This window comes from Centruroides vittatus, unplaced genomic scaffold (genome assembly GCF_030686945.1).
Source record: "Centruroides vittatus isolate TY-2023 unplaced genomic scaffold, ASM3068694v2 scaffold_752, whole genome shotgun sequence".
NCBI lineage: Eukaryota > Metazoa > Arthropoda > Arachnida > Scorpiones > Buthidae > Centruroides > Centruroides vittatus.
The window spans coordinates 90,300-114,074 of NW_027122716.1; the positions used below are offsets into that span (position 1 = coordinate 90,300).

General features: G+C 30.4%; 1 protein-coding gene across 3 annotated transcripts in view; it reads left to right on the forward strand.

Moving 5' to 3' along the window:
* Positions 1–23,076, forward strand: part of LOC136989728 (HAUS augmin-like complex subunit 8) — a 47,026-nt gene extending 23,950 nt beyond the window's left edge. For 2 of the 3 annotated variants that reach the window (XM_067287975.1, XM_067287974.1), the window contains exons 9-14: positions 10,628–10,725; positions 14,602–14,709; positions 16,183–16,302; positions 19,032–19,161; positions 19,237–19,384; positions 22,827–23,076. In XM_067287975.1, the coding sequence (XP_067144076.1) occupies positions 10,628–10,725; positions 14,602–14,709; positions 16,183–16,302; positions 19,032–19,161; positions 19,237–19,384; positions 22,827–22,914 (692 nt within the window). In that variant the 3' untranslated portion in view covers positions 22,915–23,076. The remainder of the gene's footprint in view (positions 1–10,627; positions 10,726–14,601; positions 14,710–16,182; positions 16,303–19,031; positions 19,162–19,236; positions 19,385–22,826) is intronic. The other variant, XM_067287976.1, reaches the window with a different exon arrangement.
* The last annotated feature ends 699 nt before the right edge of the window (positions 23,077–23,775 follow it).

The following is a 23,775-nucleotide window of genomic DNA, read 5'->3' on the forward strand; positions in this document are numbered from 1 at the left end:
ACCGATATAGGGTACTCCCCCATACGCACGAAGTTGCATTTGTTGCACATAGTTTTAAACCAGAAAATTTTAATTTTTCATATTCATAAGTAACAAACGATTACATTATTTTTAATTACATTTTTTACATTACATTACACAATTACATTACATTTTTATGAATCTTTCAGATTTTATTTTTTGTTCCTTTGTGCTTTGTATTTAATTAATAAAAGAATATATTTTTTTGCCTTTCAATATTTTTGTTTGATTTATGTACCTTTAAAAAATTGAAAAAAAAATTCATAATTAATAAACAACGAAATTATGCTTTTTTTGCATACTTTTCGATTTACACGATTTTACATTCAAAAAGATACAAATTCGATTTACACATTTTTCTCAGGAACCTATCTTCCGTGTAAATCGAGGGATAGGTGTATTTTGTTTTGTTGAAAATATTTATACAAAATCAAAGAAACAAATTTTAACAAGACAATATACAATAGGTGCCACTTATTGTAATCACTTTGGGACTAGTCTGTACTGGAAACACTATCAAATGATAACACTATGCAATGAAAGTAATTAGACCACAATTGGTGGAAATTCAATTGATCATTCTGTGTTTATCCATGGAATCAGAATCAGAACTTTTCTTCTCACTATAAGCATGTCTTTACACAATATTTTTTTCATTTTAAACAATAACTTCACACAAAAACCAACAACGGTGCATTATCACATATAATTACCATTTTCACAAACGTTTTCGAACATAAAAGTTCGTCATCAGGTGAAAAAAAGGACAACTTATAAAAAACGTTTGATGGAACAGTTTTCGAAAGAGCCATGCGAAAGATTCGAAATGTTACTCGTGTGGATGTCGTCATCGCTGCGCATGGGTGAAAGTGGAATCTTCTGTAATGTCATCCGTCATATATGAGCATTTGCCATGCAACGGATAACGATAACTCCTCTTTGCTGTTAATACATTGTTTATCCCGGGCGGTTTTGTGTATGTGAATTGCCTCCATCTATCTCAAATGGTGTATATGGGGTGTGGTGTGGATGATCCTGGCTTCGTCAAACCTTGGCTGAATATCCGGTTCCGTGGCGTAACGTGCCAAAGCGGTTGTACATCTTTGGTGACGGATGTCTGCTTTATGTTCTTTAATTCTCGCTCCTAGCGATCTTTTAGTGGAGCCAATGTACCATAAGTCTTCATCACACCTGTGGTCTTTCAGCGGAATGGCATACACTCCAGATAGCTTGTTTTGGTTGGGGGCATCTTTAGCATTCCGTAGCAGCTGATATATATTAGGGCATCTTTTATATGTGATGCTGACTTGTTTCTTCCTGGCAATCTCCAAATAAAGCTTCCTTAAATATGGATTGTAGGTGAGCGGAATATTGTCTTTATGATCTGTTGTTACTTGCTCATGCTGGTTGGTTTGCGTTGACAGTTGGTAATCCCTCCATTTCCGTTGTTGGTTTTTGTGTGAAGTTAGTGTTTATTTAGCGCAGTGTGCGATTGATGAGTAAATTTTTTTCATTTTCTTCACCCATCAGTAGAAATAAAATATTTTTTTCCATATTTTTGGCTAGTTCATCTACTTTATGACAAATAAGTGATCTATTAACAGGTGCATTTTTTCATGAACATTATTAAACCAAAGCTTTAAATCTAACTCAATTTCACTATGTTTTCTAGTTCAGTTTCTCTTGCAAATCATGTTTTCATTTTTTCCTGTTAACATTTCAATATTAATTTTATTTGTTAAAATTTGCGCAAAACTAGATTCATTTTATTTGTTAAAATTTGTGCAGAACTACTGCAAGTTGAAATTTTCAACTTGCAGTAGCATTGCATTAGCTCATTTTTGATTACTTTCATAACAATCTAAAATTTTAAGTCTATCTTTTAGGAACAAATCTATATTTATTTGCCTCTTTCATTATACTAATAAATATAGTACTGTGTGAGCCCACGGGCTTGACCATGAGCCCGAGCACGACTCTGAGAGCTAGAATGAGCTAATTCTGCACTAATTTACGCATTTGTAACTAAATGCCTTAAAGCAAGCATGAGAAAAAAAAACGATCACAACAGGAAGGATCAAATGACGTTCTCTATAAACAAACTGAGGGGAATTGTAACAACAAGGTGTCAAAAGGAAACATCCAATTGTGAAAGAGGGACTGCTGCAATTAAACGTCATTGCAGTCATCAGAAGAGACTTGTGCTCGCACCTGGGAATTAACCTTCAACTCCATCAACAGTCAATCATGTAATCATTTTTCCAGGCCAACAGCATAAAAGGTGGAGATGCCGAAGTTCCGGGCGTTCGTCCCATACAAAGTCGGAAGCAGGTGTTTGTCCCATACAACATTGGAAGGAGTGTATTCGGCCCATACACAGTCAGAAGAAAGGCAATGTTGCATAGAAGAAATTAATTAGTGCCCAGGAATACGATGACAAGGTGCCACTTTCAGCAGATCTCCATTAACAGAAATCCCGGTCCATACAAGTCTCGGACACGAAGACTTGTCAGTCATTGACCTCCAATAGAGCAACGTCATATTCTTGAATAATGAATATTGAGGTATAAGTAGATTATTGTAAACTCTCTCTCTGCGAGAAAATCATCAGAACTAGGGCAATAGGACAAGCATGTGCTTTGTGAGCTAAATAGAACCTTCTGTCACTCCACTCAATAGGAGTATAAGTAACCATATTTAACCTTATATAGATCTGTGTATCTTAGATTTAGTTATAGAATAAACTTTTATTTTGTTATGTTAATACCTGTCAACCTGTCTTATTTGACAAATGGACACCTATCAGCTTATCACTCACTCTCCACTCAACAATTTGCCCTCCTATCAAATTTAGCCATCTGACGACTCTGAGGTCGGGTTTCAACAACCTGTGCAGTGTAAGTGGTCAGAAGGGATTAACCCCTGTCCTCTACATATCGCACAACTGTGTTGTATTGTACTTTAATTAAATAGTACCAAAGGTCAGTGTTCAACAACAGCAAACATCTAGCCTGTATATAAATGAAGTAACAAGTGCCAGAAATTGAAATTGAAATTATAGTATTGAGTGCAAGGTGAAAATGAACATTTAACTTATTAGGAGTAAACATATTTTATAATTAGATGATTTAATTTAAATTGATTCTAATCATTGTGCTAGTATTTTTGTTGAAATGATATGACTTGTAACTGTTGTGTGTTTTGTCAGTTGGCTGTTATTGTTTAATTAAATTCAAACTCAATATTTTAGTAACATAATGATAATTATAAATGGTTTCTAATTACACTGAGCAATTATTTATTGTGACATTGTCACAATGCTGGGTTGCAATTTTTAATTAATTTAATTTAAAATATATGCTCTCACCTCAAATTAGTACTGGCTTGTCTCTGTATATCATACTTTTCCTTTTAATAATAGTCGTGCTGGTCATCTATCACTTCTGGAAAAAATCTTAGAATTGAAATAACATGACTTCAGGTTTGCATCAGAAGTTCGTATATAGTTAATTGGGGCCTCCTGCCCCAAAGGTTTCTATATGTGATCTCATCTTTCATCTATCTAATGCCATTCTTGAAATTAAGGAAAGATAACAGACAAATTAATGACAGTGGGAATTTTATAGGCCTACAATTTTTTCAAATTACAGCTCAATAAGTGATATAATATATAAATAAATTTACAAATAGAAAAAACACAAGATCTTCACATTAATCCCATTACTGGAACATTATTCATAATGAAGTCAACTTTTATTTTGAAGCGGAATGAAGACCTTGTTAAATGTTAAATGAATTTAACACCCAGATTTACATTTAATAATTGCAATTTTTAAATTGTACTACAAGCAAAGGGACATTTTAGATAATTTTTTACATATTGAGGCAGAAAAGAACCTCAAAATAAAAATTTTTAATATACGATATTGTTGCTCATGTGGTGCGAGAATCACAAATGGGAAGACCTTGTGTTCCTTCTACATGCTAATTTTTTAAACTTAATTTATTCTTCAGGTTTACTTTTAATAATATATACAAGGTATGTATTAAAAAATCATATTTTAACTGCTTGAAATAGTCACACTTCATTTTGTGATTGGAAAAGGTTTTTAAATGTATTTAATTGAAAAATTTGAATATATTTACGGATTAAAATTTAAATTTGGATATTTTATAAAATAAAGAACAACTAAATAAAATATACAAATGCTAACTTAAAAAATAAATAATGGTACTAATAAATGTAACAATATAGTTTTCAGATTTTAAAATTAATATTTTTGTAAATAACAAATCAGTTTGGTTGTTTAGGTATTAAGGTTAATTACAAGATGATATATAGATTTATAGTCTTATTTAAACAGTTCCTAATTAGATCTGTACATGTTATTATACCACTGCTTTACTAAGCTATCAATTAATGTTATTTGAAAATCTTAACTGATTAATGCAAGCCCAAAAATTTTTAGCTAAATATTAATGTTAAGACAGTATGTTTAAATTTCTTTAAAACTCACAAATTTCTGAAAATGTAATATTTCTCTTATCATTCATCTGTGTATCTTCTTATTTCAATATTGCATTTTTATACATCCACCAAAGCCGAATTATCGGGCTAGAGTCGGCTGTAATAAATAAATAATTAATAAGACAATTTGGCACTAGAGCATTAAATTTAGTAAGAGATGGCGCCTAACACCAAGCTCTAGTGCCAAATTGTCTTATTAATTATTTATTTATTATAGCCGACTCTAGCCCGATAATTCGGCTTTGGTGGACGTATAGCTTTATAACGAGTTAGTTGTTGTTTATTTATATTGCATTTTTATATAATTTATAAGAAAAGTGCAGTTATGTAAAACTCTTTTTATTATTTATTAGTTTTACACTTTCTTATTGTTAGTTATATAACAATTATAAAATAAGATCCTGAATAAGACGATGTATACTTTTAAATATTATGGACATCAAAATTGTCTTGTAATACTAATCATGATTGATAGAGAAAAAAATATTAAACTGAAGAAAATGATGATTAGTTTACAGTATAGATGAATTTCACATAGTCTTATATATTCTATTTGTTTATCAATTGAATTACCAGAAGGCAATAAATTGCATTTTTGAAAATTTCATGACTTTTATGTAATAGTTTAAATATATAGATAAAAGTTTGCACCTTTAAAGAGAATCAATGACTCTGAAAACACTAATTTATGTAAGATTTTTTTATTAGTTGTAAATATAAATGCTTCATTTATCATCTTTTATGATATTTATTTCTTACAGCTAGAAAAAAATATATAGTATATTTACAAATTGATATTTTTTAAAATAAATGCTCATGAAATTTACCTGGATCTGCATTTATGATGTATATTCAGAAAATATTTGCATTCTTTCTTGTCCTTGTAACTATCATCATCATTATTATTATTATGTTGGGTTAAGTGAGATATACTTGGTTAACACCGGTGGCTGTGTACTATGCCGGACCAAAGTCAAGGCATAGTAACCAAAACAGAAATTAAAGAAGTTTATCAGTGTGTGTGTCTGTATTCAGGAATTTTCTCACAATATGATATGTATTCAATATAGTGGCCTTCTGTAGTGTGATGTATGTGTTTTTATTCAGTTCTAATGTACCCAGGCTTTTGTGTAGTGTGTGTGGTATCACACCTGTAGAGGAGAGAACAACAGGTACAATAAGCACCCTATCCATCCTCCACAGATGCCTTATTTCCTGGGCGAGTTCTGTGTACTTGCTAATTTTTTCAGTGCATGCGTTTTGTATATTGTGAGTGTTTGGAATGGATATGTCTATAATGTATGTGATTTTATTGTGTTTGTCAATGAGTGTGATGTCTGGTCTGTTGTGGTAAATTGTTTTATCTGTGATTATGGCTCTGTCGTAGTACATTTTGTGCGTGTTGTTTTCCAATACTGTCTGTGGGAATGTATTTGTAGTATGGTTCATGGATGTCTACTAATTTGTGTTTCTTTGCAAGCTCTTGGTGTATTATATTTGCTATTTGATTATGTCTGTAAATAATCTGTCTGTGCCAAGAGCTTGCAACCAGAGGTGATGTGTTGTATAGTTTCTGGCATGATGTGACATTTTCTGCATGTGTCATTTGTGAGTGTTGCATCTTTGAGTATGTGTTTTCTGTAGTTTTTAGTATTTATGACCTGATCCTGTATGGCAATCATGAATCCTTCCATCTCCCCAAAGAGGCATCCCCGAGCTAACCAGCTGTTTGACGCAGTTTTGTCAACAAAATCCTGGGCCAGGTCGTAAGGATGCCTGCCATGGAGTGCCTTTCGAGCCCACGATTGCTTAATGGTGTCTATGCTTTTTATATGTTGTGTTGTGTCCATATGATGTGAGTGTAAGTTTAATGGTGTGTTATTTGAGTCTGCTAGAGTTACTGCTTTATGTAATTGTGATGTTTCTTGTTTCTTGTAGAAAAACTCTCGCAGTGACTGTATTTGTTTGTAGTGAGGTTACTATGTCAATCAGGCCACGTCCGCCATCTTTACGTGGAAGGGTTAATCTTTCTGTGGCAGATTTAGGATGATGTTGTTTATGCTTAGTAAGTGTTGTTCTTGTTTTCCTTTGGAGTTGCTCAAGATCTGTGTGAGTCCAATGTATAACTCCAAAAGAATATGTGAGTACTGGAGATGACATATGTGTTTATTGCTTTAACTGTGTGTTTTGCATTTAACTGTGTTCTGAGAATAGCATTTAGCCTACTTTGGTATTCTTTAATTAATCTTTGCTTTATTTGTGTATGTTCTGTTAGTTTGGCCTGTTGGAATCCTAAATACTTGTAGAACTCGCCCTCTTCCATGGATTCAATAATGTCCCTCCATTTCCAAGCGCAAAATCTTCTTTCTTCAGGATTCCTTTTTCTATGTGAAGTGTTTTGCATTTATCTAGGCCAAATTCCATTTGTATGTCCTTGGTGTATGAATGTGTGATTTGTAGGAGTTGATGAAGTTGTTTTTGTGTGGATGCATAAAGTTTTATGTCATCCATGTACATGAGATGTGACAGTGTAAACTGTGTTGTTTTTTCATGTCTGATATTGTAACCATATTGCGTGTTGTTTAACATGTTGGATAATGGGTTCAGGGCTAGGCAGAACCAGAGAGGACTCAAGGAATCTCCTTGAAAAATTCCTCGCCTAATAAAAATTTGGTTTGTTTGTATGGAAGTGTTATGAACCCTGAGATGTAGTGTTGTTCTCCAGTGCTGCATAGTGTTTTGGAAGAATGTAATGAGTGATGGATGTATTTTGTACATGTGTAGAATATGTAGCAGCCAACTGTGTGGAACGCTGTCGAATGCTTTTCTGTAGTCTATATATGCCATGTGTATGTTTCTGTGTTGTTTGTGTGCTTGCTGTAGAATGACTGAATCTATGAGTAACTGTTCTTTGCATCCCGTGTGATTTCTACGGCAACCTTTTTGTTGTTCTGTTAGAATGTCGTGTTCTTCAATATGTTTGTATATTTTGTTTGCGATACAGGATGTCAATAATTTGTAGAGTGTTGGAAGACATGTAATTGGTCTGTATTGTGTGGGGTCTGTGGTATTGTTGTTTTTAGGTTTCATGTAGGTGATGCCCTGAGTAAGAAAATTTGGCATGTCTTGTGGATTGATGATGATATGTGTTAGGTGTTTAGCTAGTTCCTGGTGCAGTGATGTAAACTTTTTGTACCAGAAATTGTGAATGTTGTCTACACCAGGTGTCTTCCAGTTGTGTGCTCTGTTAACAGTGTATTGGAAATCATGTATGTTTATTTCAGCACAGGGCATAGTTTGTATGTTGTGCAAGTTTCTGTTCTCCTCCTCGATCCAGCCTGCATCAGCATTATGCGTGACAGCATTGGACCAAAGAGAAGACCAATATGTTGTGAGTTCTTCTTCTGTTGGTGTGCCACTGTGCTGTGTATCAGTGTTTGCTTTGTTATTAATTTGTCTGTAAAAGAGTTTTTCATTGTTTGTAAATAATTTATTTTGTTGTTTTCGTAGTGTACATGTTTTGTATCGTTTGAGTCTACGTGCTTTGGCAGCAAGTTTTTGTTTTAGTGTATCAATGTATTCTGTGATGCGTGTGTTGTGATGTTCATGTTTTGTGTGTGTTTTTATTTTCTTGAAAATGTTTGTGAGCTGTTTCCTTAATTTGGGTGTTATGTTGTTTTTAGTGTATTGTGTCAGCCTGCCTAATTGCTGTCTAATGTCATTTATTTGTGTTTCTATTCTTCTCTGCCAGGCAGGCTTGTGATAGAATTGTGTTTTCTGTGTATTTGTCTGTGATTGTACTTTCAGTCCATGGTGTGTCACTACTGTGACTGCCCCAGCATAAACTAATGTATGAATGTCTGCAAGTGTAGAAATTGAATGAATGTAGTGTGGTAGTAAGTGAGTGTTTACATAATTTAGTGTTTTTCCTACTTCTTTTGACGTGTTGATTTTTGGTATTCGTGGTCGTTGTGTGGGATCTGTGCCTGTATATTTAGTGAGTGTTTCCTGAAATATATGTGAGAGCGTATTAACTAAATCCATGTCTATGTTATCAGTGATGGATGAGGAAGTGTCTATAGTATCATTAGTGGTAATTGTTGTGTGTGTGTTATTATCAATGCTTGTTGCTGGATTATCCTGACAGGTTACATGATCTTCATTAATGTTAAATGTTTCTGTCTGTTGAGGTATTTGATCAGCAACCTGTTGTTTGATAAGTTCAAGTGTTGTTTGTGGAATAAGGTTGTTGTGTATAATTGTTCTTTTTTGATCAACAACCCTTTGTTTGGTGACAGTGAGGTGAGGATATTGTTGTGTGAATTTATGGTGTAGTTGTTGTCTGTATGCTGTCATGTTTGTTTCAAGTTTTGTGATTGTGTAATAAGTACGGATGATAAACTCGTTCATTTCTACTGTCCATTTCATCCGTTGGCGTGGTTTTCCAGCCTTTGTGGTCTGTGGATGCATTGCCACAGAAACACCAAGGCTGGGTTGGTTCCTCACATCTGTTGAGGGCATTGCAGTAGCCATGCTTGGGCCGGTGCTGCTTTCGCCACCGGTAACCAGGGGAGACTGTGGCCTATTTTTCGAACGTGAGCCTCTGCCTAACCCACGCACGCCCTATGGATCAGTAAAATTACTGGGCTCTCCCACCACGACCAGGTGGTGACCATGGGAGAGTTATTATTATTATTAGACATTGAGATTTTCTTTTTTAAATTAATAAATAGGTGTTAGCATTAAGATAATATAATAGTCTATTAGAAAATTCCTGTGTAAACTATTGGGTTGTTCAGAAAGTAATTTCATTTTTTTCGTGGGGGAAAAACAATTTTCTTATAATATATAAATATTTTATTGAATTATATATTGACCATTTTGGTCAAATACCTGTTGCCATCTTTCTGGTAGTAGCATGATTCCAGATTCATAAAAGTTTTGATTTTTGCTTACAAAAAACTGATCCAAGTGATTTTTGACATCTTCATTTGAAGTAAATGTTTTACTGTTTAAAAACTTTTGTAAAGACCGGAACAAGTAATAATACGAGAGTTTCAGATCTGGCAAGTATGATGGGTGTGGTAGTACATCCCATCCAAGCTGTAAGTTTCTGACGAGTTACCAAACTTGTGTGAAATTTGGCATTATCATGGTAAAACACTACACCTTTTTTGTTGATTAATTCTGGCCTTTTCTGTTTGATGATATTACTCAATTTGTTTACTCGATGGCAGTACACTTTCGAATCAGTTGTTAAATTGTCTGGTAATAGCTCAAAAAAAAAAAATTTCTTAAAATCCCACCAAAGAGAGCATCTCTCTTTAAGAACATGTGGAACCCACATATCGAGCTTTGAAATGAAACCAATTCATTTCAAGTAATCATAAACGGTTCAATTCAACAAATTTAATCTCAGTGATTTCACATATTGTTATTCGGCAGTTTGCTTCAATCGGTACCTTTATTTTGTTTTCATTGGCTTCAATAGGCCATTTTCAATATTGAAATTGCCAGAAGAAAATTTTGTGAACCAGTTTTGGCACTGTCTTTCTCTCAACACATCTCCATACATGTACCACAACTTTTTCTTGCTTGAACAGCATTCTGATTTTTTGGTAATAAAAAAGCAAAATATGCCGAAAATGGTGCTTTTGATTTTCCATATTTGATGGGACACCAAAATAAAACAATTGTACAGAATCAAACAAAATTTTTTCCAAATAAGCCTTAAAATGTCGGCTGTCAAAATATATAATGAAAATGTGGTTTAAAATGAAATCGGTTGGTAAAAATACAACTAATTCCTCTTGTAATAAAAAAAACAAAATTACTTTCCAAACAACCCAATATATAAATTTATTTAAACTTGTTTATGAATGATTACTTATATATTTAACCATTCATATTACTCAATTATTCAGGCATTTTGATAATTCCAGTTCTACGTCTTTTGTTTGAAGTTTTTAATTGTTTATATAGTCTTCATCTGTTTTCTTTGCAATAGAATGCCTAAATCAAAAATATATATATTATATATGTGTAAAATTATTTAAATTATTATTGTTTTTCTTTTAGATAAGCCATTATTAGGAAATGTAAAAAATAAAATAAGTTCTGCTCATTTAAATTCTCAGAAAACCAATCCTGTTGTGGCACTTCCTTCTTCAGGAAAGGTAAGTATGTATAACACTTTATACATGAAAAAACATTTTTGATAAAAGAATTTTTTTAATATAGTATGGCATGAATAAAACAGAATTCAATTTAATATCAAATCACTATACAGAATGTAATGATATAGTGTAAAGTAATGTTATAAATACACAAAAATTCATATAAATATAGAAAATATAATGCAGAAATTAATTTTTATCTGCAAAATATGCTACAAGTGAAATTCTTAGTTGAGGTTGTTCAACACATTTTCATTTATACTAAAATAATAATTTGAAAAAATTATGCATGATGTTGTTTCAAAAAGTAGCACCTGTTTTAATACACCATCAATAAAAAATAACTAATAAAGATTTATAAAAATAAATTTTTATAATTTACATTTACATACTATAGGCTGTTTTTCTTCTTAGTTACCCTGGATGTCTAGGCACTTATTGTACTGTGTGACAGTATCTCTTGTCATACACGTTTAGCTACCAGTCCATTCAAAAATGTGACTGCTTCAACTCTTCCTAAGTCACAAAACATTTTCCTTCCAAAAAAGTTCTTTAGTTTCATAAAACAGATTCAGGCTTTACAGTGGACGATCTTTTTTTTTTTTCTCAGCAACATGATCTGGTACTCTATTGTAGAAGAGAATGACACAACTAGAAAATAGACCTCTTCTGCAATTTTGAATGGCCCACTACATAACTTCAGTACATCACAACATGCATGAATGTTTATTGTGATTCCTTTGGACATGATGTATTCAAGAAAGACTGGATCTTTCTTGTCTCAGAAAACAATTGCATGGCTTTCCAGGTGAGAATATCTCAAGTTTCAGAGTGTTGATTCCATGTAATATCAGGAGAAACACAAATGCTAATTTTTGGAGTCAAAGCTTTTTACTTGGTTAAATGTTTTTTGAGATTTCTGTCTCATCATCATAGACAAAAAAGTTTCTATAAGTTTGAGATGAAGTTGTGGTTTTGTACTTGATCATTTCTCCATAACAAACTACTCACTATGCATCCCTTGGGGATCTGAGCTTTCATCATGCTTCTTTTGGACTTTTAATTGGGACTAAAAAAGATTTTTAAGGATACTGTGATATTATATTTGCTTTATTTTAGTTTATTTTATTTCATTATTATTTTCATTTTTATTCTTTTTTTACTGTATATTATTTTATTTCATTACTACATTAATCCTTTATTTTACAAAATTGATGATGATCACAAACAAATGCTATTACACTGAGATGTTTTAAACCAAACAAAAGTTTTGTTTTAATTTTTCAGAAACTATTCACACTTTTGAATTCCTCAGAAAGCTCAATAGATGTTCTCATACATATGTTCTCGTTCAAATTTATGACTCAAACTTTTTGGATCTGATGATGAAATGGAAAAATCCTAAAACAAAATTTTGACTTTAATTTTTTTAGCATGAGAATATTTGCTTGAACCTCTTTGGTTTGGATGGTGAACAAGGGTAGTGCCATTTTATTGATCAATGTTTGTTCCCGTCATAAATTAGAAAACCCAAGTTTTGTGTTATGATGTGTGTCATTAATTCATCTCCCTTTTCCTTGGATATCACTCTGAAAAAAGACAATGCAGCACCCATTTGATTTATGACATCATTACCCATTATTAACACCCATTTTTGTTGATCACACAAGCTTGGATGGAACACACACACACACACAAATTTTTTGATATGCAAGATAAAAATTTGAGTGTTTCACAGATTATGATATGAGGAATATATGGGAATTTTTCATGGATTTCATCAAATATGTGATACTGATCCTGCTTGATGAATTTGTTGACATGACAGAAAATCATCTGTAATGTTAGATGGGTGTTCAGTTCATTCATCGTCATAGATGTTCTCCCTCCCTGCATTAAACTGTTTGAGTGAACTGTAAACATTTAACCCCTTGCCATACTGTTGATTATTCATAATGTCATCTTCATAAACTACCTTGATTTGATGATGAACCTCCTGTGGTCACATATTTTTTGCATTAAGGAATTGAATCACAGATTTTATTTCCCACACAGGAATTTCTTATTTGCTTGTTTATTTTAAACACTCATAGAAACAACAGAAATTCTAATAACTTAATAAAACTCGCAAAGAAATATGACAAACTAGTGTCTGAGACTGGCTGACTTTGAATTGTTTGGGGTCATGACTTGCATGGAAATGATGTGCAAACAGGTACTACTATCTGAACAACCCTTGTATATTTAAACAAATATAACCAAATACACACTTTTTTTCTAACTTGCCATGTATATAAACCTCAAGTTTCTGTAGGAGAACATTGCAGGAAAATGTTCCATTTCTCTTGTCAGTAGTGTGTTTGAGGGAACTGTAGCAGAATAATGGCAGATATACTCTGGGAGATGCTGAAGATTGCAGTTTTTCTTCTCAGTACTATTATTATTTTATTTTTATAAGTGATAATTTTTTTAGATTCTATTAAAACTGAAAAAAATTTTACACATTTTCTTCATCTGTTTTGGTGTTCAGTATGAACATTGATTACAGTAAATTTTATTCTTATTTTAATACTAGGTCTTTATGTAAATAATCTGTGAAAGTACAGAGCTGATTTAAATATTGGGATAAGATTTACTGCTAGAAAATGGTCATGTTAATAAGGCTATTAGGTAGACTTGAAGTTAAAAATGGCATTTACAATTTTTAACTTTACAGAAAAATAAGTTCTGCATGGGTAAGCAAAAGAAAATAGTATTGCACAATGTACAGTACATCCGAATCATTTTTATGAAATTTATCCAAACTGACTGAAACCTCCTCGTATTGCATTATTACAATAAAAAAATTATCAATTTTGTGAAATGAAGTATGAATAAATTATAACAGTTTTAGTCTATTCCAGCTGAAATATTTTATTTATCAAATATTTTTGACTGACTGGACAGCCATCCTCAGGATCAAACAGTTAATGGATTGGAATATGGAATATATAATACATAAACATTTAAAAAAATTACAAAGTTTTAGAATGGCTTCAGAGATGAAGAGAGAATAGATAAATAAAATGAATACATAAAAAAAAAGCACTATAAATGAGCAAAATACAATTAAAGACAGTATTAGTAGCCATGTGCTGGTTTAAAACATTCTTCCAAGCTCCCAAGGACAGGCAACTAGCAAAGTGTGAATAAATTAATGAAACCAAACTGTCAACATCTAGTAGCAAAGACATACTCAGATAGCTGTCCTTGCTGCTATTGTACAGACCCAAACAATTATATATTCAGTTGCTCAAAAGGCTGGGTTGAGTAAGACCTCTGTTGTCCACATTTTATTATGTTACATCCTGTTAGAATCCTGTTTAATTCTTCCATTAAATTACAGTTCAGAATTTCAAAAATCAAATTCATTTATTTCTACAACTTTAAAAATTTATAGAAAATTAACTATTTCAATTTTCAAAATTTTGAACCTTATACAAATAGAAGAGTTAATAGAACCAAACACAAAATACTGTTTGGTTCTATCTATTTCCATTTTTGAGAACTTTTGGAAAAGAATTTTTCCATAGAAAAAAAACATTAAATTTTTTAATATCATCTGCTGGGGTTTGCATGCATAACAAAGAAATTAGTCAGCTTTAATAAGTTTTGTTGTTGGAATTAATTTTCCATAACAGCCTTAATTCATAATTTTGGAATGAAAATTCCATATACATTTGTGTTACATAATGCATGTTCTGATGGCAATGCTCTCCTATTGAAACTTATTATTGGCTCACCCTATTTAAGCAAAAATATACAAGCAGGATATTTAGTTATATATGTATCTAATGGACAGAACTTTTAATTTATTAAAAATTATAATTTTTATAGGCCTCAGCCTTTAATCCATCGGAAATTTTATATTGCCAATATCTTCAAGCTCTGTTTCTGGAAACCAAAGCAAAAAACTCTTTGAGAAAGAAATCTGAAAATGCACTTGTGAGTATCTGAAATTTAAATAGAATTTAAAATTATTTCTATTGTATTAGAAAGAAAATATTTAAAGTTATCACTTAACTAACTTGTTAGAGTTTATTGTTGCAAGCTGCATATTTAAACATATAAAAATTGCCAGGACAAAAAAAAGTTCTTTAAATTTACAAAATTTTAAAAAATTCTTAAAAAGACAATACAAAAAATGTGTCTTCTTACTCTCACTTGTTCTTTCACACACACACACGAGGTAAATAGCAGTTCCACAGCAGAGTCAATCTTTTATTTTAGGCTATTTGTCCCCCTCTATATGCAAAACATTAAAAGATCCCTCTGGTGATGGCAGAGGGATCTTTTAATGTTAATCGATTAAAAAATAAATACATTTGATAAAAATTGTTCATGTGCATATGAAAAACAAGTGAGAAGACATTTTTTTTTGTGTTGTCTTTTTAAGAGTTTTCTTAAATTTTGTAAATTTAAAAAAAAAAAAAAACTCTTGCAATAGTAAATAGTGAGGTATTTTAATAATTAAAAGTATTGATTGAATGCAAAATGAAGAACTATAAGAATGCAAATTTAAATTGAAAAATTCAATTTAAATTCATTTCTCAATTTGCATTCTTAATTCAAAGTCTAAAAATTAATTAGATTTAAATTACTTAAATAATAGTTAAATATATCTGATGAATATTTTGGCTCATTTATACAAATTCCTACATTGTACAGTTGGTATATTATTTGCCATGCTTTTTGAATCTCAAACTAAATTCTTCTCTAGACTTGCAAATAATTTTAGAATCTTAAAAAGATATTTTATAGTTTACATTTTATTGTGTTTAACAGGAATAGCAAGTTTTTATTAGCATAATATATAAATCAATATATGATAAAAATAATCATCCAATATTTTCAGTTTCTTCTAAGTATAGCTAAAATCTGAGTTTAATAATTTTGGTTATGTACTGACAGATATGTAATTTAGTAAGGTAATGCTGATTACTGTCATAGAACCCATAGAACCTCGTTTAACTTGGAGTCAGTGAGATGAAATGTAATCTGTGTTGTTATGTATTAGTTTCTAAATTATTTTTGTCTACAAGAGCATTTGGTTTGCAGCTCATTATAACTAATAATATAATCCACTTGATATGTGGAAACTGCAGGTTTAAATTCTGTTCCAGTTTAATTTTTTTTTTAACTCCAAAGTTATTAATTAAAAAATTAAAATATATTATTCAATCATTAAATAGGTAAATGTTAAAACTGCTTTTCACGTGTCTATTTGCAGTACTATATTCTCTTTTTGTAATTAGTTTAAATATTGATCTGACAAAAGTCCTATAACTTTGATTTCAGAGTGACACTTTTCTATAAGTATACTTAAATTTTATTTTTATAAATTGAATAAAATAATTTCTGTTGTTTAATACTTAAATGTAGCATTATTATTCTAAGTTGAATTCACTTTATTCACAGGAACAGTTATATGGTTTATGGGAACTAAATCAAGAACTTTCTGAAGAGGAAAATAAATTAGATTTACAAATAGCATTAACTGATAATGTGATTCATGTTAATTCACATTTATATTCTCAGGTAAAGTATATTAGATAATTCATTATTATATTTGTACTTTAACTATTTAAAATACTTCAATTTTATTTTTGTTAATAATAATAATAATAATAACAATAATAATGGGAATTAATAACAAACTTCTGTGAATATTTTTAAAATTAGTTTATTACTTTCTTAAAAATATTTTGTGGTCAGAATCTTACAAGATAAAGATAAATACAAAACAGAAATATTAAGTTACATCGCATATAATTATTTATAAATTTTGTTAACAAAATAAACTTTTTACAATTTAAAGTCAATGATAAGAAACTTTTCTAGTTTTTATATATATACAGTAAAACTTGTCTATGGTAACCACCCACAGTTCCTTCAAAAAGTGATCTTTTAGACAGATGGTCGTCCAATACAGGTCCAATCGCTGTAATACCATATTTTCGTACATATTTTGTGCACTTTTTAGCCATTTCTACTAAGCAAAACTTGAGGTGAGCAAAAATAAGCAAATTTTTTCAATGATAGAGCTATATTGGTATTGTATTTTATTCTTATCGGATAACTCGATTTACAGGAGTCATCGTGATTTTATAAGACAGATTTAATACCATATATTTTAAAGATTAATACAATACTCGCATTTTCTCGATTATAATGCACACTTTCTTTTTTTCAACTTAATTCAACTCAGTTCTTTTTATTCACTCCTCAGTTACGTGTATTACATCATTAATATACAAGCCTGTCGTATCTCTCCATCACTTTGATTTTGGTTTTCATTAGTTTAATCTTATTTTAACTTTAAAAATACTGTATTTTTTTAATATTTAATATTTTCTTAAGTACAATAAGAAAAATTATTAATTAATAATAAAACGATTTTATTATTTTTTCTCATAGTATGATTTCATTACATTCTGAGATTGTCCAATGACAATAGCGGAATCAAAAAAGGAAGGTTGCCTGTAAAACTGATTTTTGCATTAATGCGTTTATTGTTTTTTGAATATTTTACATCCGAAAATTACTTGGATATTATTTTTCTAAAAATATCATAGAAATAAGGTAGGTTGATACAGAAACTATTTATTGCACATGTACTGTATATGAGCGTAAAAAAAAAATAAAATAAATTTTATTAAATGATGAGATCAGCCGATTAACTGTATCGTGTACAATATTTTATACCTCTAAGGAAAACTGTAGATCTACGTTAAAATAAATTTCGTTTTCCCACAGTTAAACTTTGCTGTTAATTGCTATTGTGATAAACCGTTTTCACTTTTTCTGATAACTTTAACATGATTTTCTAACAACAGCACTTTGCATTTCTTTCATTTTTTGGACAATTTTGAACAAACTGAAATGAATTCCTTTGTTGCTAGACTAATTCATTAACACCTGCTCCTAATTTCAAGGGTGAGAGAAGTACCCGAGGGTTCAAACAAGAGTTTAGACTAATTCATTATACTAGGTGGGGGAAGCATTGTTGAGATGGGTTCGAACAATAGTTTAGACCAGATATATTCGCAGAAGTGGTCGCTTATTGCAGTTGTTGTATGTTGTATGTTGTTTCGGACCAAAAATCGATGCCCGCATTTGCATTTTACAAGTCGTTGTTTAATATGGGTAACTTATACAAAGACTCTATGTATAAATTATTCTGTGCCAGAAATTTTTGCCTGTTTTGACAGGTGCCATCGAATGCAGGTGGTCGCCTAAGCAGTTTTCACTGTATATATATAAATGCAACAAAGGGCTAAACACATTTTCTCTACATAATCTGTATAAGAAAATGATCTACAAAATTTATTCAAATGCATACCTCAATGAAAAAATTCTGGTATAGTGTTAATCTGAGATATGGATATGCTCTAGTGGAATTTTTTTTTTTTTTCGTTATTTTATAAATATTTTTAAAACTTGAAAATTATGTCATCTAGTAGTTTGAGACTTGAAATATGAGAGAAATTTATGTTCAGGGTTGATTTATTCTAAAACTTTTAAAATCAGATATTAAAAATATTCTCAACTACTAAACAATTTTTTAAATTTAAAGGTAACAGAAACTACTCTATAATTTATAAATGCAAATAAAATTTTAAATTTTGGCCGAAAAAAATATTTATATTTAATTTTATATTGTATTAATTAACAAAGTTCATCTTTTAAAAAAATATGTAAAAATGTCATTAATTGGCACATTATGAATTTAATAATAAAAAAAGTAACATAAATGAATTTTTTTTGGCAAAAGCAGGTATGCATATCTTAAATTATTAATTTAGTATTTAAATGAAACAAAGAAAACGGCATATACTTTTATTCTGAATTATAATATTGGCTGATACATTCCAAGGAATGATTGTCATATTGCATGTGACTCTTATGTAAGACAGCAAATAATTTAATATATAATGTATTATTATATAATAATATGTATTATATTTTCATTTTTTTCATTCTAATCGTTGTAAAATGTGAAACCATAATTTAAAAGTTTTTAAAGTAAATTTAAAATATTTTAAAATTTGTGTGTTGTATATTATAATGTTTAATTAATAGATTAGAATTATTTGTTTTTTATTTTGTATTTAATATCCAAATTAACTTTTAATAATTGATAATTAGACAGTAACAGTATTCAGTGTAATTCATGTTAGAAGATTTAGTGTTTTAAAGAAAATTTTTAATGAAAGTTATCTTTAAAATTTCACATATCTAAAGATAAAATTATATATATATTTCAGGAAGAAAGATTAGAGCCTGTAACAAACATTCTCTTCGATCTGGAGCAGGAATGTGAAAATTTAGCTAAAGCAATTGATACTACTAGGCATCAACTACCCATAAAAGATATATTTTTACCTGATATGAAAGGTATTTCAATATGGTTTTGTGTGTTATAATTTATATTCAAATTAAATTTTTATTACTTTTATTATAAAACAACAGATTTAGCATGTACTTTGGATGAAACTGAATATTTAACTGAACTGATGGTCAATTCTTTGAAACCTAGTGAAGAATCCCTTATAGATTTAGCATCTATCTTAACAAATATTGAACACACCATGGAAACAGAAATGAAAGAATTAAAAAAGTAAGATATTTTCTTATAAATCATTTGCATAATTTCTTATGAAATAAGCCACTTTTTTAGAATTAACTTTATTTTATATAAATATACCTGAAATATACCTGAAATATATTCCTGAAAACAATGAAAATATGAAATTAAAAAGAAATTTCAATCAAATATTATTTCAGACTGTTTCTAGACTATGACAAAATTTCTTTCTTGAAATCATGCTATATTTCGAAATATCATACACATGCACAAACACATAAACAATATTAAAAAAAACAGAATATATTAGCATGTTCTGAAATTGGTTTCTGCAGTTTTTTATTAGAAAAATTTTTTTTCCAGTCAATGTGTTCACTATACTCAAAACATTTCTTTTCATATTATAATTTTTGAGTTAGTAAATACATTTTATGTCAGCTATAACTTTATCAGAATCAGAACTTTTATTGATATACATATATATCAATAAAACACACATATATACAAAAAATATGGATCTATGCATCCATGTACAGCAGAACCTTGATTTTTCAAGGTAATGTAGACCAGTGTTGCCTCAGATAATTGAAAACTTGGATAAAACATACAATCATGACAATTTTGGAATAAATATTACAAATATAAAAGTTTTATATTGTCTTGTTCTCATACGTTAGTGAATTTAAACTAATATAATTTTAAAACATTTTTTACATTATTTATTATACAGCTAATATAAACAATAAGAATAAAAATGATTATTTTAGAAATTTTTAGTAAATGGATATGTTCTGTAAATTAGGAAGCCACACTGGGGGTTTGAATGTCTTTATTTAAATTACAAGGAAAATTGTATGTAAGGCATTTTCCAGAATATCAAAATGTATTCAGTTTGATGATTTCTTCTTTAATGTTACTGGGTAAAGGTTGATTCTCATACTCATGGTCCATGTTGCATATTTCATTGTTGGCTGTATAAATATGATCTCACTCACTTCCTATATATTGCTTTATAAATTCTCAATAAACAGATAACTTTACATGGTTGCAAAGAAGAGGGGAACTGCTATAAAATAAAAACTAAAGTTGCTTTTCAGAAAAAGTTTAAAACAATAAGTATTATAAAATATTTTTTCTTTTGCCTTTTATCATTTGACCTCAATGTGAGACTTTCTCTATATTGTTATTGTTTCACACCTATTAGTTGATAATCTATCACTAATCCTTTTTCACTTAGATAACACACTTATTGGAATCATTTTTTAACTATTTAATTTCTAGAATATGAATAAGAGATGTGAGAATAAAACAAAGAGCATGTTCTAAATATTTTAAGTATGTTTTTTAAAATGTATTGCATCATTTATTATCATTATCAGAAAGGAAACCATCTGTTAAGTGAAACTGTTTTGAATTTTGATATACAAGGTGTTTTTTTTTTTTTAAACTGACGGTACTCAGAGACATCTGTAGAGCAATCTAACAGCCGGACTGTTGCCAAATTTGGAAGAGTGACTAAGGACGACATGGGAAAGAGATTCCGTGAAGAAAGAAAAGTAGTACTGAAATTCGCCGGTAAGGGTGGATTTGGCGCTGTTGTAGCGAAACTGCTAAGAATTTGTTGAAGGTTCACAGATTGCACTTGTTGAAGGTTCACAGGGGACCATTGCTGGTGATAGCAGTGCCTGGGGAGTGGCACAACAATTGGAAATGATGCCTTCAATGGTATGGCAACTTCTGCAAAAAGTTCTCAAGTTCTATCCATACAAGATAAGCCACCTGCAAGAATTAAAACCAAACAACCATGCTACATGGTTGGCATTTGCTCTGACATTTTACCTAAATTCAGGTAAAAATGGCCCTTATCTCCCCAGAGAATTATCCATGGACAAGCATCATCCACGTCTATCCTGGCAAAAAATGTCAGAGCAAATGTCAACCGTGTAGCATGGTCGTTTGGTTTTAATTCTTGCAGGTGACTTATCTTGTACAAATAGAACTTGAGAACTTTTTGCAGAACTTGCCATACCATTGAAGGCATCATTTCCAATTGTTGTGCCACTCCCCAGGCACTGCTACTACCAGCAATGGTCCCCTGTGAACCTTCAACAAGTGCAATCTGTGAACCTTCAACAAATTCTTAGCAGTTTCGCTAAAACAGTGCCAAATCCACCCTTACTGGCAAATTTCAGTACTACTATTTTTTCATCACGGAATCTCTTTCCCATGTCGTCCTTAGTCACTCTCCCAAATTTGGCAACAGTCCGGCTGTTAGATTGCTCTACAGATGTCTCTGAGTACCGTCAGTTTAAAAAAAAAAAAACCTCGTATAAATAGAATATTTCACCATTGAAAAGAATAGGAATGTTTTGAGACAAACACAAAACAATACTTCAATGATAGAACACATTCATGTTTCACATTTACATTTCTATTTAACAATTGAAATATTTAGATAATGCAAATTTTAAGTGCCATTTATTTTGCATTTTTGTAATGTTATATTTCATATTATTTATGATGGAATTTCTATAATTGGATTCAAAAAATATATTTCACATAAGAAATATAAATAAAAAAAACTTAAAAACTTATAAAGTAAAAAGGGCAATAAGCTGAAGTCATTGTTTTAATTGTAACAAATATTTAAAAAAATAACACTGTGTGTAGTAAATTGTATATCTTAATTGTTCCAGCCAAATAATTTTAAATAATTTAGAATCAGGTATAATTGACTGAACTTTTGGTAATTTCTAGTTGAAGTTTTCTGTATACTCTTTGTGAAGATTATGTATATAAACTTATATGATTTTATAATACAGTAGAGCGTCGGTAAGTGGAATGGCCGGAAAGTGGAACGATTTTCAGTCGCACTGTGTCGTGCTGAATTGAATGTTTTTGATATTAAATTTACTTCTAAAGTATAATTTTCATGTTTTTTATATTCTTTAATATATTTATTTTGTTTGTACAAAATGCAGAAATAATTTTTAACGATACGATAGCCTCGATGATTATTATAAAAATTTTTGTTAGGCTTAAAATCGACGAAAATTCAACACGAAGCGACACGCAACGGAGAAAAATTCAACAGGAAGCGATACGCAACGGAGAAAAATTTGAACATCGGACAGGTTAATGTATTTTTTCGTACAAAGTCGGAAACTGGAACAAATCATTAACTGGAAGGACCCCAGTCCCCAATTGGTTCCACTTATCGACGCTCTACTGTATAAATATTAAAAAAATAGTTACTTAATAAAATTTTAATGTATTTTATTAATGCCAAGAATACAATTAAGTTCATTGTAATTTATATTTCAGTAATTATATTCAAGGTTAAAAAGAAATAAGTTTATATTTAACCATGTACTTATTTCATAAGAAATGGTAGCAATGATAAATTTCTATAAAAATACAATTGCTATAGTTTTATGATAATTATTATATCTAAAATGTTTTTATTAAATTTCAGGAGCTCTGATCTAATGAAAGTTATAAGCAATCTAACAATTGAAGAAAGTTCTTTGCAAATACAAAATATTCAAGAAAATGAAATTTAATACATGTTATTAAAAAAGTCAGAATTATTTTTCAAATATAATTTATTTTAGTAAAAATGTATTCTGAAAATTTATATTCTGCCGTCTCTAAAAAATTTTTAAAAATAGTGGATAGAACTGTGATATGTTTCACTAAAATAAAATTAACAGTGAGAAATAAAATTATTTGTAATAATTATGAAAGCTTAAGTTGATATTTTTAGAACATATTAAATTAAATCTGTTATTGAGTAGAAAATTTACTTTGAAAGTTAAAATTTTTTAGATGTTTATAACTGTCAAAAACAATTACAGTGGTGCCTCGTATAATGGAGGTTTTCGTTTGGCAGATATGTGAGGTGAACAACGGACATTCTGCGAACAAGTGCAAATGATGTTTCCACTCTTTTGCTGTTGCCAATGACAATCTGCTGTTTTTTTTTTTTAGATGTTTTTTCCTTCTTGGCTTCCTAGAATAGTTTCTTGGTGTAGGTATTTTGGGAGCCTTTGAAAACAGTTGCTCTTTGGCTGCAGAAGAGTAAGCTGTTTTTTTTTCCGTCTTCTTCTTTGTCCAACCTGCCTGTCCATTGAAAGTCTAACCAAAAGGCCTGGATGACCCAGGTTGTCTTCAAGGAATGGATCCTGGAAACCTTTGCTCCTGCTGTAAAGAAATACCTGCTGGACAAAAAGCTGCCACTCAAAGCCCTACTGATACTGGACAATGGCCCTGGTCACTTGAAAGACCTGGAGGAGATCCTGGAAGAAAGCTATCCTTTCATCAAGGTGCAGTATCTGCCAGCAAATACCACTGCCATCCTTCAGCCAATGGATCAGCAATCATTGTCAACTTCAAAAAACTGTACACCAGAGCTCTCTTCATGA